At 67.9% G+C, this 13849-nt stretch overlaps 1 protein-coding gene across 4 annotated transcripts in view; it reads left to right on the top strand.

The window, feature by feature from the left end:
* Nucleotides 1–12159, top strand: part of TMEM266 (transmembrane protein 266) — a 92996-nt gene extending 80837 nt beyond the window's left edge. For all 4 annotated transcript variants that reach the window (XM_072809840.1, XM_072809842.1, XM_072809841.1 and 1 more), the window contains 3 exons: nt 2268–2451; nt 9877–9939; nt 10956–12159. In XM_072809840.1, the coding sequence (XP_072665941.1) occupies nt 2268–2451; nt 9877–9939; nt 10956–11554 (846 nt within the window). In that variant the 3' untranslated portion in view covers nt 11555–12159. The remainder of the gene's footprint in view (nt 1–2267; nt 2452–9876; nt 9940–10955) is intronic.
* The last annotated feature ends 1690 nt before the right edge of the window (nt 12160–13849 follow it).

Genomic DNA, 13849 nt, shown 5'->3' with positions numbered 1-13849 from the left:
CCACCGAGTACTCAGGTCCAAGCCGGGAGAGGCGTTTTCATTCCAAAGCACATACCAGAGTTTTCGCCCGAGTGACTGAGTGAACGCAGGCACGCCCAGGACAACTCCCATACTCTGGGGGTTCGTGTCTCGAGCCTAAGACTTGTTTTAATGTTTGTGCCGATCTCTGCACATGTGGGCTTGGGGATGGGCAAGCCCGGGCCTCTGGCTGCCTGGCCTGAATTCCAGCGGGACGCTCGTGGGCAGCTCTGTATTGATGACAAGTTATCGGTAATGCACCATCCAGAGTGGCCCAGGAGGCCGTTTGCTGCCCTATGGGCCTGGGGAGCAGCCTTGCAGAAGGCGGGCTAGGGTGCCCCTCAGCCTGCACAGGAGGCGCTCCAGCCCCATGGGCTGCCGGAGGGTTGCCTCAGGGGCCCTGCGTGACTCTGAGGACTTGCTGCCAGAAGGGAGGCTTGAGCCCGCTGCCCCTGCACAGAAGGCCACCCCGTAACACCAGCCTCACTCCTCAGCCTCTGGCTTGTTGAGGTCCAGAGCCCGCGCCTACACCCAGAGCAGAGTTAGGGCCCAGTGTGCGATCGGGCTCGGGACTCGGCGTGCGAGCGGGTGTAGGGCTCACCGTGTAACTGTGGTGGGGCTCAGCCCGGGACCGTGGTCAGAGCGTAGTGCATGAGCAGGGTCAGGCTCAGCATCAAGGCTCAGACTTTGTCTCCGCTTCGGGCTAGGGCTGGGGCTCAGTCTGAAACCACAGAATTGAGCAAAGCTGACTGGCTTCGTTCATTTATCAACGACCTTTACTGGGCGCCTTCACTGCGCCCGGCAACCACACAGACCGGCTCCCTGCTGCACGGAGACGATATTCCGTTACGAGGTGAAGGGCCGCAGTGTGTGCGGGGCAGCCAGGTGGGCACGCTCCTTCCCAATTCTCCGTGACGTCGTGCGGGTAGTTTGAGATTGGCCACGCTGGAGCACTTAGACCACAGACGTTGGCGTGAACTATGCATCGGGCCTGTTTTTTGTTTTTTTTTTTCTTAACCAGCAAAAACTCTCTGTGGTGAGAGAAGCAAAACCAATAGGCAGACCTTAAAGAAAATGAAGTGATCACACATATTTATCCGATCTCCTTTCCCAAAGTCCACTAAAATGATAATTAAAAAGCCTCAAACACATAAGAATTAAGAAAGTGTCTCTTTAGGTAGGGCCTGTCCATAAGGACAAAGAGGATGGAGATTTCAGTGGATTTGAGGAGTTGGACGGTGGACAAGAAAGGGGTAACCCATCTCCCTCGAGTGGAGAATCTAGAACTGAAGTGCCTGTAGAGGATGGCGAGGGAAGTGGGCTGATTTTCGCCCCAGGCCCCGAGAGCCGGGGAGGAAAGGGGTGAATGAGCTGAGCCAGGGGAGGGGTTGCACACCCAGTATGTGGGCGCCTAGGCCCTGGGAGACCCCCCCCCACACCCCCTACAAGAATCAGAGGTTTGTCCTCCGGGAACTGATCCAGAGGGGTGGCAGGTGGGCCCTGGGGGCCGGGGCCTGGGGAGAGGTGCAGGCTGGAACCAAGGACTTTGTGAAAATCCTCCCCGGCAGTGGCGGGACCCTCTGCCCACCCCGGCCCTGCCCCCAGCTGCGAGCTCTCGAGAAACCGAGTGGTCCCAGAGAAAAATCTGTGACTCTGACCCTGGGAGGTCCTGAGGTCACTGAAGCCTTTTTTTTTTTTTTTCACTGAAGCCTTTAACTGTGCGTTTCACCGACGCCAAAAGAAAAGTAGTAAAACATTAAAAAAGGATTTTAAGACATCAAGGTGGTAAGGGCGGTGCAGAGAATTCAAACGGGCAGGTGCGGCCGAGTCCGGGGGGCGCGTCCGTGGGGCGCAGGTGTGAGCCAGGTGGGCCAGGCCGTGCACCTGCTGTGTGGCCGTGCACCTGCCGACTGGGCTTCCCCGGCGGCCCCGGCCCCGCAGGTGCGTGAGAAGCCCTCGGGTGCGAGGCTGCGGCGGGCGCAGCTGCGGGAGGCAGGGGTGCGGGGGTGCGGGGGTGCAGGGGGGGTCGGGGCAGTAGCTGGACGTGCGGCTGCACTCGAGGCAGATTGGCCCGAGGGGGCGGGGGGCCGTCGTGCCCCTCCCCCCGTGCCCCCCCGCCTCCCCGCCCCCCCCCGCCTCTCCCCTCCCCTCCCCCAGGGCGGGGCGCGCGGGCACCGGCGGTGCCTCGGGCAGGGCTGGGGGTCCCGGGGCGTCGCCCGCACCCACCACCCCTCCCCCTCCCCCCGCAGTTCGAGATCCGGCAGCTGCGCGCGCACCTGGCGCAGCAGGACCTGGACCTGGCGGCCGAGCGGGAGGCGGCGCTGCGGGCCCCCCACGTGCTCAGCCGCCCGCGGGGCCGCTACGAGGTGCTGGAGGCCGGCAGGTGGGCGGAGGAGGCCGGCGGCGTCGAGGAGGAGCTGCCCGCGTCGCCAGGTGAGCCGCCCGCGGACCGCGACCCCGCCCCCGGGCTCGGGGCCAGCAGGGGAGGGGGCGCAGGGGCGGGGCAGGAGCGCAGGGGTGGGGCGGGGCGGGGGCGCAGGGGCGGGGCGGGAGCGCAGGGGCGGGGCGGGGCGGGGGCGCAGGGGCGGGGCAGGAGCGCAGGGGCGGGGCGGGGCGGGGCGGGGCAGGAGCGCAGGGGCGGGGAGGGGAGGGGGCGCAGGGGCGGGGCGGGGAGGGGGCGCAGGGGCGGGGCAGGAGCGCAGGCGCGGGGCGGGGAGGGGGCGCAGGGGCGGGGCGGGGCGGGAGCGCAGGCGCGGGGCGGGAGCGCAGGCGCGGGGCTCGGGGCGCGGTGGGCAGGGGCGCTGGGCGCAGGTGCCTGGGGCCCCTCGGGCCGCGGTTCCGATGGGGGAGGCGCCCTCCCGCCGACCCGGGGCCAGGCCGGGCGGTGCGGGCTTGGGGAGGCCGCGATCCCCGGGGTCAGGCCCGCAGGGGGCAGCGGGCGGCGGACCCGCACCCTCGCTGGGCCCAGGGACCCCGCCCGGCACCGCTCCTGCGCCGCTGCCTTCCGTGTCCTCCCGCCCCGAGGGCGCCGTCCCGAGATGCGGGGCAGGGGGTCACCTCCCTCACCCGAGGTCCCGGCGGCCCCGGTGCCCCGTCCCTGCGAGTCCAGGTGCTCGGCTCCAGGGGGGACTGAGGCCGAGCCCCGGGAACGAGCTGGCCGCCCCTGGCCCCTCCGCCTCGTGGAGCCGGGGCTCGACCCGGGTCAGGGCACCTTCACAGGGTCACACAGGGTCACACGCTGAGGCCGGCGGCGCGGGGCCTGGAGCCGGGCCTGGAGCCGGCCACGGTGGGACCCAGGGCCCCCTTCACCCCCGGAGCCAGGTGCCCTGCAGGTGCCCGGCGGGAGGCAGGAGGCGGGAGGAGCCCATGGGTGTGCGAGAGCCCCGGAGGGTGTCGTGGAGTGGGGCGACTGTCCTGTTTTGAGAGACCGTCGGATCCCAGAGGACAGTTTGGGGCTGGGAGGGGCGACCATGACCGCACTGGCCCCACCAGGCCTGGACGGGGAGCCACCCGGCCCTGCTGCCTGTATTGGGGGAGCCCTGGGAAGGAGGACCCCCCTGGGGGTCCCTGCCTCCTCCCCACACACCCATGCACCCACCGCTCGCACTCTGTCCCTCAAATAAGTGAAATCTCTTGAAAAGGAAATTCTCCGGACCCCCTCCCTCCGCCTTGGCTGCAGTGTCACCATCGGGCTGGGCCAGAGCCTCGGGGGTGGCCTCCCAGGGTTCCCTTCTCCCGTCCCCAGCAGGAGGCGCCCAGGCTCCTGCTACATTGTTCCTCCCTGAATTCCAGGGTTGGGTTCCTCTTGCAGCGGCATCCGGGACAAAACGCAGTTTGGGGGCAGCTGCAGGGCCACCGCGGGCACCAGAGGCCACCCCTGCCTTGCTGTCCTTGCTGTTCCGAGCCCTTAGGTGCATCTGGCCAGCCCGAGCCCAGGGCCGGCCCAGCCCCACACGTCCCCACGGCCGCACCACCCACCCCTCGGCAGCGGCTGCACCTCCACGTGCCTGGCCTCGCACCTGGGCTGGAGGCTGCCCCGACCTGGGGGGTTGGGGGGAGCTTCTTAAGTTGACCTTCCAGCCCCAGGCTCCGGAGGCCGGAGGTCCAGGTCCCGGCAGGGTCGGCCTCCCGAGGTGGAGGTGGAGGTGGCCGGTGACGTTGGCCTGGCTTCCCCTTCGCGGGCATTCTCCATGCGTGTCCGTGTTCCCGTTTCCTTTGGTTTCCACGAAGACCCCGCTCACGCTGAGCCCGGGGCCGCCCTGCCCCACCGGGACCTCCGCCTACCCCGCGACTTCGGCTACAGCCTCTTTCCTGGCATGGTGGGACTCCGTCCTAAGGGCCTGGGGTCAGGGCGACGGATCCATTGGAGGGATGAGCCCCGTGCAGGTGCCGCATAGGCCCGTGACCTCGCTGCCCCGGCCCCCACGCCCTGCGCCCTCGCTGAGGCCAGTGAAACTTCCAGCTGCGGGCTGTGCGGCGGTGACGTCCTGGAGCTTCTCCACTCGCTGCCCACGGGCGGCCCAACGCCCTCCCACCTAGGGCCCGCGTCCTCGCCCCTCGAGACACTCCGGGGACTCCCGGGGGACGGGGCCCGTCCTGGCTGTGTCCCCGCTGACCCGCCGAGACCCACCAGTCTCCAGGCCCCGCACCTGGCGCTAGGCAGGCTCCCCGCGGGCCCATAGCTGCTCACGAGCAAAGTGAGGCTCACAGGCCCAGCGTGCTGGGGGATCCTGCGCCCCTCGGAAGCGTCCTGACCTCCGGCCCCGTGGGCCGTGACGCGGCGCCTTCCTTCCCAAAGCACTTCTGGAAGTCGGCGGCTTTGCCCGCTTGTCCTGCTGCCCAAGGACACGAGGAGCGGCTTTGCGGTGTCCCGCTCACCTCAGGACCTTCCTCCGTCTGCCCACGTTCCCACCCCACCCGCCACCCCCCACCCCCCACCCCGGGCCTGCCTGGCTCTCCTTGCCTCCCCATGGGTGCCCTCCCCGTGGGTTCTGCTGTGAACCTCTGAGCTCAGGGAGCGTGTTGGAGCAGCCGCACGTCCTGCAGCCCTTCACTCCCCAGGGTCCTTGCCCTCGAGGTCACAGCACGGCCATCACTGACCCCCCCCCCCGCCCCCCGCCGCTGATCCCCAGACCCTGCCCCTGGTGCCTCGGCTGAGCCCACAGGGAGTCGAGATACAGGACTGGAGAGTCTGCAGACACAGCTCGTGGGACAGCCCCGCACGTTCTCCGAGTCCCTGCCTCCCCGGCTCCCTCCGCCCGCTGCCCCTGCGGGAGGAACCCCGAGGGCAAGGAGGGCCACGCAGGGTGGATGTGACCAGCTGCCCGGCTGCCGGGGGGGTGGTGCTGGCCCTCCTGCGGCGATGGGTGTCTGCCCGAGGTGCTCGGGCCTCCCGGGCCGCCCAGTCCTGCCCCCCATCCCCCAGTGACGTCCTCTGCCTCCCGCCTCTCCGGACACTACACCAGCCTCTGGAGCGGGGACAGCGGAGCCAGTGCCCAGGCAGAGGGTGGGAGCTGGGGGGCGACTGTGTGGTGCCCATCCTGCCCTTAGACACCAGGTGTGGCCAAGCCAGTGTCCTGGGCCAGCGCAGGGGGCGGGGGGTGTCAGCTGCTGACCCGGCGCCCAGGCAGGGAGGACGGGGCTGGGGGGGGACAGGCCGCCCAGGGGTCGCTGCGGCTCCGCAGCTGCCTGCAGGCCAGCTTCTGGGTACCTGGCCGGGCTGCCATCACCCCTAAAGCCTGGGTGGCCGGTTCCCGGTGCCCTGCGTCGCCCTGAACACCCCCCAAACGTGTTGCCTGTGCGGCTCGGTTGCAGCGCGGCCACCGGGCACCGGCCACCCCGCTCGGCCCGCAGCTCCCGGGAGGCGGCGTCCAGGCTGCGGGCCGTGCTCCCACCGCACAGACGCGGGGCCCCAGAGAGCGTCCCACGAAATGGCCCTGCCGCGGCCTGCAGGGGCCAGGATGGTGGCGGGCGGGGTTGGGCCTCGGGGCGGCGCTGCTGGGGGCGCTCGGAGGGGCCGGGGCGGCTGCCGGCTGAACCGCCAGGCCTGGACGTCCTCCCCGGAAGCCTGTGGCAGTCGGGGCACAGGGCCCAGGCGATCCTGACGGGCTGGCCTTACCCCGCCGAGCAGGACCGCCTCCGTGGCTGGGTGACCCTGTGGTCACACGGCTCTTGGCTCCACTGTCGCCCTCTTGGAAATTTTTTTTAAGATTGTATTTATCCATGAGAGACACACAGAGAGGCAGAGACACAGGCGCAGGGAGAAGCAGGCTCCACACAGGAAGCCCAACGTGGGACTCGATCCCAGGACCCCGGGGTCACGCCCTGAGCCCAAGGCAGATGCTCCACTGCTGAGCCCCCCAGGCGGCCCTGTCCCCAAATTCCTAAGTGATGTGTGATGGACATGCCGCCTGTCCCCCTCGGGTGCACGATACAATAACTGCACGTCCCGCAGGGCGATTGTTCATAAGTCCAGTTACCATCGGTCGCCGGACATACTCGCTAAGGGTTTTTCTGGTGACGAGAACCCTTCAGATTTACCCACGTAGCGTCTGTTGAAATGTGCTGTACGTCACTGCTAAGGGCGGTCGCCTAGTGCCGCGTCGCATCCCCATAGCCTGTTTATTCTACGACACCCCCCCACCTAGCCGCTACCGGGGTGCTCCTGCGCCTGTGGGCGCCCGGGTCTTAGCGTGATGCCCCCGCACCCAGGCTGCCAGTGCGAGGTGCACGTGGGCGGACATTCGGCCCCTCTCGGGCCCTCACTGTGGGACACGCCGCGGGACACCCCGTGGGACACGCCGCGGGATGCCTCGTGGGACGCCTCGTGGGACGCAGTCACCCCAGGCAGTGCTGGGAGGAACGCGGGGGGCACCTTCCAAGTTAGAGTTTTCATTTACTTGGGATAAATGCCCCAAAGTGGAATTGGGTGGAAATTCTATCCTAACCGCCTGAGGACGCTCGACTCCGTTTTCCGTGGCGGCTGCGGCAGCCGAGTGACCGTTTCCTCCACGTCGTCACCGGTGCTTGTGGCCTCCTGTGTTTTCACTTCATCCTTCTGACCACGGGAGGTGGCGTCTCTGTGGCTTTGGTCAGCGTTTCCCCGACGGGGGGGATGGGTGACGTGCAGCGTCTCCTCGGTGTCCCTTGGCCGCGTGGATGTCGCCCTCGGAACAGTCTATTCAGATCCTCGGCCCATTTTTTAATCGGTTTGGTTTTTTGTGCTGTTGAGCGGTTCGCGTCCTTGACGCATGTGCGTGGTGGCCCTTCCCCTGGGAGGAGCCGCACCTGCCCTCCCATCCGCTGCGTTGCCTTTGGGTTTCCGGGACGGTCTCCTTTGCTCCGCAGAAGTTTGTGAGTTTGACACAATCCTGATGGTTTATGTTGACTTTTATTCCCTTTGCGTTTGGTGTCAAATCCAGCAAGTCCCTGCCAGGACTGATGTCATGGGGCTGACCGCCTGGGTTTCCTTCTAGGAGTTTCACGGTTTCGGGTCTCACGTTCAGGTCTTTGGTCCATTTTGAGTTAATTTTGTGTGCGAGCCGACACGGGGGTCCGGTGCCGATCTTTGGCGCATGTGGCTGCGCAGTTTTCCACTCACCACTATCGAAGGGACTGTCCTTCCCCAGTTCTGTGTTCTTGGTTCCTTGTCATAACTTGACCATATACACGTGGCTTTATTTCTGGACCCTCATACTTTTTGGACAAGGGGCCCCACAGTTATGCCGCTGGTCCCGTCTCTGGGCCCCAGTTTTTCCAAAATAAGACTAACAGCCGAAGCACGTCTTCTCTGAGAAAGATGGGATTTCAGTGTCGGGCGCAGCTCTCATGCCGGGTACCCAGCAGCGCCCCGTTCTGCGAGCACCCCCAGGTCGCCCAGCAGCAAATTGGAACAGGTTGGGGAACGGGAGCCCCGAACCAAGCATCAGGGCTTCCCTCTGGGCTTTGAGGCCTGAGTGCGTGCGGGGGCGGGGTCCTCCGTGGAGGCGGGGAGTCCTGGCCTCGGCAGGCTCCATGCCGAGAGCCCGATGTGGGACTCGATCCCGGGACCCTAGGATCACGCCCTGGGCCAAAGGCAGATGCTAAACCGTTGAGCCACCCGGGGATCCCCCGTTTTTTTTAGGGTTTTTTTTCGTCTTTTTTTAATTTTTTGAGCCTGGTTTCCAGTGGCCGCGGCAGTTGGTGTTCCCACCAGCAGCTCGCGGGGGGGCCCCCCCCTCCCCGTCCTCGCCAGCACCTGCTGCTTCCCGTGCTGTTGGCTTTAGCCATTCTGCCGGCTGTGAGCTGACGTCTCCTTGTGGTTTCCGTCTGTTCCCCTGATGCTGAGGGATGTTGAGCATCTTCCCGCGGGTCTTGGCCATCTGGGTGTCCTCTTTGGAGAGACGCCTTTGCGGGTCCACTGCTCACGTTTTAATCAGTTTGAGTTTTTTTGCTGTTGGGTCGTATGAGTTTTTAAAAGCATTTTGGATATTGGCCCCTTCTCAAATATGATTTGCCAGTATCTCCCCGCATTCGGTAGGCGGCCTTGTCACCCTGTGGATGCTCTCCTCTGCTGCGCAGACGCGTTTTGTTTGGTCTAGTCCCAGTAGTTTATGCCTTCGTCTGTTTCCCTTGCCTTAGGAGACATTTCTAGAAAAACGTTACCACCGCCAAAGCCAGGGATTGCTGCCCGTGCGCCCTCCTAGGGGTTTCTGGCCTCAGGTCTTTCATGCAGTTTTCTAGGGCCTGGGTTTTTCTTATTCACCCCAGGCCACCTTCTGTGAGCAGCTCCCTTAGGATGAATTGTCACGAGTCTGTGGACACATCAGCTGGGCCCATAGCTCTGCCCGTGCTGCGAGGCCCCTGCAGCCAAGGCCCAAGGATCACACGAGGGAAGTGACCAGAACCTCCTGGCTGGGCCGGGCCGCGGGGGGCACTCGCCCTGCTTGCAGGGGCGGCCAGTGCAGCCTCCACCTGCCTCCCAGGGCCGGGCCGCAGGGCAGGACAGCACCCACAGCGTATGACGAGGCGCGAACAGCGGTCCTGGGCCAGGCCCCGAGCAGGCCTGAGGCCCCTGCCCGACCCGGCAGGAATGCAAACACACCTGGCGCCGCAGGCACGGACAGAGCCGAGGCGGCCAACACAGCTCGTACAGGGGGGCGTGCGTGCGGCCAGCCCCGGGCTGCTGCGGACGTCGGGGCCCGGGAAGCACAGGCCGCGCCAGGCCACATGCTGCCCCCAGGAGCCCGCGGGAGACGCGGGACCAGGCCTGCGCGTGCGGAGGGCCCTGGAGACCTCCTGACCTCCGCTAGCTCGCTGGCCCCCCTTAACGAGGAAGGGGACAGACGTCGGACAGCCGCCTCGCTCTAACGCGGTGGCGCTGGCGTCCGAAGGCGGGTCTGAGGCTGGGGCCCTTTCGGAACCCAAGGGCCGGGCAGCACCCCCAAACAGAGGCAAGGGTCCTCACCGTCGCACGCTCCGGAGCCTGCCAGGGCCCCCCACACCACCCATTGGCCCTGATGCCTCCCTCTGTGTGTCAGGGTTGCCCCCACCCCCTCGGGATGCGTCAGCCTCACCCGGACATTCCTGCTGGAAGCCGGCCCGTTGGGAGCCCCTCTCCCCATAGCCTTGGGGGTGAGCCACTCCCATAGGCCTCCTCTCAGAGATAGGGAAACTGAGGACAGAGAGGGAAAGGCTCCTGCCCACGTCCCACGTCCAGCCAGATGCTCCATGGGGACCCCGGTGCGGCCCAGTCCCGGGGCAGATCCCAGTGAGGACCGGGAAGCCGCAGAGGCCTCCTCCGCGGTGACGGGAGGGGGTGCCGGAGGGGGGTCACGACCTGGCCGTGGCCCACACCCCCTTTTCCGTCCCGCTGTGCAGGTGCCGCGCCGGGGGACAGCGTGAACAGCTACGGGAGCCAGTACTACAACGGGCCCAGCAGTGGTGAGTCCGGGGGCGGCCCACGCGTCCTGATGGGGCGAAAGGGGCGGCTGGGCCTGGCGTCCCCCCCAGGGCCTGGGCGGCGTGACCGCAGCCTCCCCGCCGGCACCGTCCTGCTGCAGTGTCCGTGGGCAGCAGCCGGGGCCGTGTAGGGAAGGGGCTGAGCTCTACGCCCCTGCGTGGCCGGGCCCCGCACCCCGAGCGCCTCTCGGCAAGACCACGCAGGGGGCGAGGCAGCAGCTGGGGCTTGAGAACACCAGGCGTGGGCCGTGCCCTTGCTCCACCTCCTGCATTCTTGCTCTCGGAAGGAGCCTCGGGAAGCCCGGTGCTTTTCATTTATGGGAAATAGTAGGTTTTAGCAGAATCCCCACGTCTCAGCCTGCGTGTGGAGGCTCGCGGTCCGCAGCCAGCTCTCCGGAGTCCTTGCGTTCAGGACGCGCCGCGCCGTGAGGCCGGAGTCACCCGGGGGACGTGCCACGCGGTGGGCGGCGGGCTCCTCTCCGGCTTGGCCCCTGAGCGGTCGTCTGTGTTCCTCTCTCAAAGCTTCATGCGATGTGCGGACTTTCGAGAGCAGCTCCCCCCGTGCGCTCTCCTCGGGCTCTCGGGGAGCCCCTGCCCCCTCTGCACCCCCTGTAACAGCCCTTGGACCTTCCCAGCGGTCCTGGGCCTCGCCCCGCATGCCCCCTACAGGGAACATCTTCTGGGGGGCACAGCGCTGATCGTGTCACGCCCTGTTGGCCCCAGTCAAGGCCTTGAATGACTGCCGGGCCCTGAGGCTCGGAGCCCCTGTCCTGGCACCTCAAGCTTCCTGGGCCAGGGTGAGCTACGCTATGCTCCGTGGCAAGTCACCCCACGTGCCCGCCGAGGCCCACGGCCGGCCCGCCCGGGATGCGGCCCCCGGGAGCCCCCTGTCCTGCAGCGCCGAGCGGGCTGAGCAGCCAGCCACGGCCGCCCTCGTCAGGGTCCCCAGAGGAGTAGCAGAGGATGAGGAGTGACCGGCGTCCCGTCCTTTCTTGCAGACAGCGGTGTCCCAGAGCCCGCCGCGTGCGTAGTCACCACCGCTGCCATCGACGTCCACCAGCCCAACATCTCCTCCGACCTCTTCTCAGGCGACACGCCCCTGCAGCTCAGCAGCAATGGCACCTGCGCCAGCGCCACCTCCGACGGCGCCTCCCGCTCCACGCACAGCTCCGTCCCCCAGGCCCAGAGCCACAGCAGCCGGACGCTGGGCTCCTGCACGGACTGCAGCACGGCCCGGGAGGAGGAGGAGGAGGAGGAGCCGTCCTCGGAGCCCGGCCCCCGGCCCCGGCCGCCCCCGGGTCGGACGGCAGAGGCCACGGCGCAGGACCTGCTGTCCTCCCCGTTGGAGGGCCCCTGCCCGCCCCAGAGGGCCTTGGACCCAGCCCCCGTGTCCCGGCCCGGCCCAGCGGGCTCAGCCCCGAGCAGCCCCGAGCTGGAGCGCAGGCTAAGTCTCTTCAACCAGAAGAACCCGGAGGGCTTCGCCGTCTTTCAGATCAAGCCCGTCGTCCACTTCCAGCCCGCTGCCCCCGCGCTGGAGGACAAGTTCAGGTCTTTGGAATCCAAAGAGCAGAAGTTGCACAGGGTCCCCGAAGCCTAGAGCTCCAGGTGGGCTGGGTGGGAGGAGGGCGCAGCCGCGTGGGTGCTCCCCTGGGCCCCAGATGGCGCGGGGCCCCCACGCAGGGCCCCGGAGCCCGCCCGGCCCCCCTCGGGGTGCTGCTGCCCCCAGGGCGGCGTCACCGGGGGAGGCCACATGCCTCAGACCTCAAGGCCCAGAGCGGGCGTCTCCCCCGGCCCTGCTCGGCGGGTGGTGCTCGCGGCTGGGGTCTTTTTAAACCATTTTTACAAAAACCAGCCTGTGGCCCAGCCTCAGCAGGGTGGAGCGGGGGCCAGCGCAGCCTCTTCCGTTGCCTTCGTTCCCGGCCCGCGGCCCCTGGGAACAGCACTGTGAGCGGGGTGGGCCTGCCCCACCCCCAGGTCGGCCTCCCGGACCCCGGGTGGAGCCACGAGGCGCACAGACACCACCGGAGCCTCTTCCCCCCACCCTCATTCTCTCCTTTGGCATGAGCACTTCTGGGGCTTTCCCAGACAAATGGGGTTTTCACGTTCACAGGACACAGGGGATGACTCTGGGGTGGGCGGCTCATGGGGGGAGACAGCCGTTTTGCAATCTTGGCTTTAATAATAAAACCGACTGCACTGAGACTTCTGGGTGGCGGAGGTTTTCCTTTGCGATCGGGGGCCCGGGTGAGGAGGCCACAGTCACTCTTCTGCGTGGGGGGCGGCCCGGCCCGGTGAGAGGCCACCAGGTAGGCCCGGGCCCCCTGCTGCAGCGGCTCCGAGGCTCCCACGGGGGAGGCCCCCACAGCGCCGGCTCTTCCCGCTGAGCGGGCTCGGAAGGCGCCTTCCTTGCCCACGGCTGCACCTCGGCTGCGAGCCAGGGCCCGCCCATGGGACTTGGGGCTGCGTGGGCGTGGGGTGCAGGCCCTTCCTTTGGGCCAGCATCAGCGGCCTTGGCTCCCGGCCGTCAGGAGCAGGGGGGCATGCTGGCCATCCTCCCTCTGCCCGCCTCGGCCTTGCGGGGGCCCGGGGCCGCCTGTCCCCCGGCCCGTCCTCGCAGGCTGATGAGCAGGAGCCCCGTGTCCCGTGTGTGACCCCATGTCCAGTTTCCACCTCGGTGGCTCCTGTCGCCGCAGCTGGAGCCATCAGCGCCCGGCCTCTCCCAGCGTGGTCACCACGGGGCAGGATGTCCCAGGCTCAGGGTGACAGGGCTGAGCGTGCAGCCGGGGGCAGAGGGCCCGACCCCCAGGAGGCCAGCCGCTCCGGGCCACAGCCATCCCGGGGGCAGGGGTTCCAGCCCCTCCCCGCAGATGGAAGGTCAGGGGGTACGTGGGGCACACGGGACACGGCCCGGGTGGGTGGGTGGAGGCCCGGCGGCCTGCTGACCCAGCGGCGCCCCCTTGCTGAGCCCCGCACCCCGGCTCCCCACAGGCCGCGGAGACCCAGCCACCGACGCTCAGCACCGCCCCGGACTCCTCTGGGGGAGAACCGGGGTGGGGAGGAGAGCCCTGGGGGAAGATGCCGCGCGGCTGCACCCGCTCTCCGCCTCAGTTTCCCAGCTGGAGATGCTTCCCCAGGCAGAGCTCCGCTTCTGAAGGCTGGTTTCTTAGGGACTGTCGCCCCCACTGTGGAGGGAACGGCCGAGCACCCAGGGCCGCGGGCCACTCACGCCGGGGACAACCGTGCGGGGAGGTCGCCAGCCCTCAGGGGCAGAGTCACAGTCAGGGTCAGGAGCTGCCCAGATGGGAGCCGCTCGGCCGCCTGGGGCCGGGCAGGGCCTGAAGTGCAGGAGGCAGAGTGACAGTTTGGGCCGTCACTGCCCTGAGTCCTGGCTGGCGGCCGCTGGGCGCCGGAGGAGTCTGCAGCTCTGGGAACTGGCTCCTGGCTCGAGCCGCAGGGGAGCTCGGGACCAGCCACGTCCCCGCGGGCCACCAGGGGTCATAACGCTGACCCTCACTTACCCGCTTCCTGTTGTCTGGCCGCGGGCAGGTGGCGTGGGGAGGGCGGTGGGGCGCCGAGGGCGAGGGCCGCGACAGGGGAGGCGCCCAGCCCCTGCGAGCACAGCCGCCCGCGGCCTCTGCGACTAACTGCGCGGGGGTGCGAGGGGGCGCGTTCAATCATCCACACTGGGGGGCCCTTGCGGTGGTCACTGCACGGCCCAAGGGCCTGTGGCGCCACCTGAGGCAGAGCCCGGGCTGCCGAGCCGAGCGGAGGCTACGGATCCATCGGGCCAGGCCGAGGCCCCCCAGGCCCGCACACGCTGCGAGGGGTGCGGGATTCTCCAGGGCCTGGCACCTACGGGCACCTCCGCCGAGGCCCAGGGGCGCCCTCAGCC

Source organism: Canis lupus, chromosome 32 (assembly GCF_048164855.1).
Source record: "Canis lupus baileyi chromosome 32, mCanLup2.hap1, whole genome shotgun sequence".
In the NCBI taxonomy this organism is placed as follows: Eukaryota; Metazoa; Chordata; class Mammalia; order Carnivora; family Canidae; genus Canis; species Canis lupus.
The sequence above is the reverse complement of the archived record's forward strand: the minus strand, read 5'-3'. Positions and strand labels throughout refer to the sequence as shown.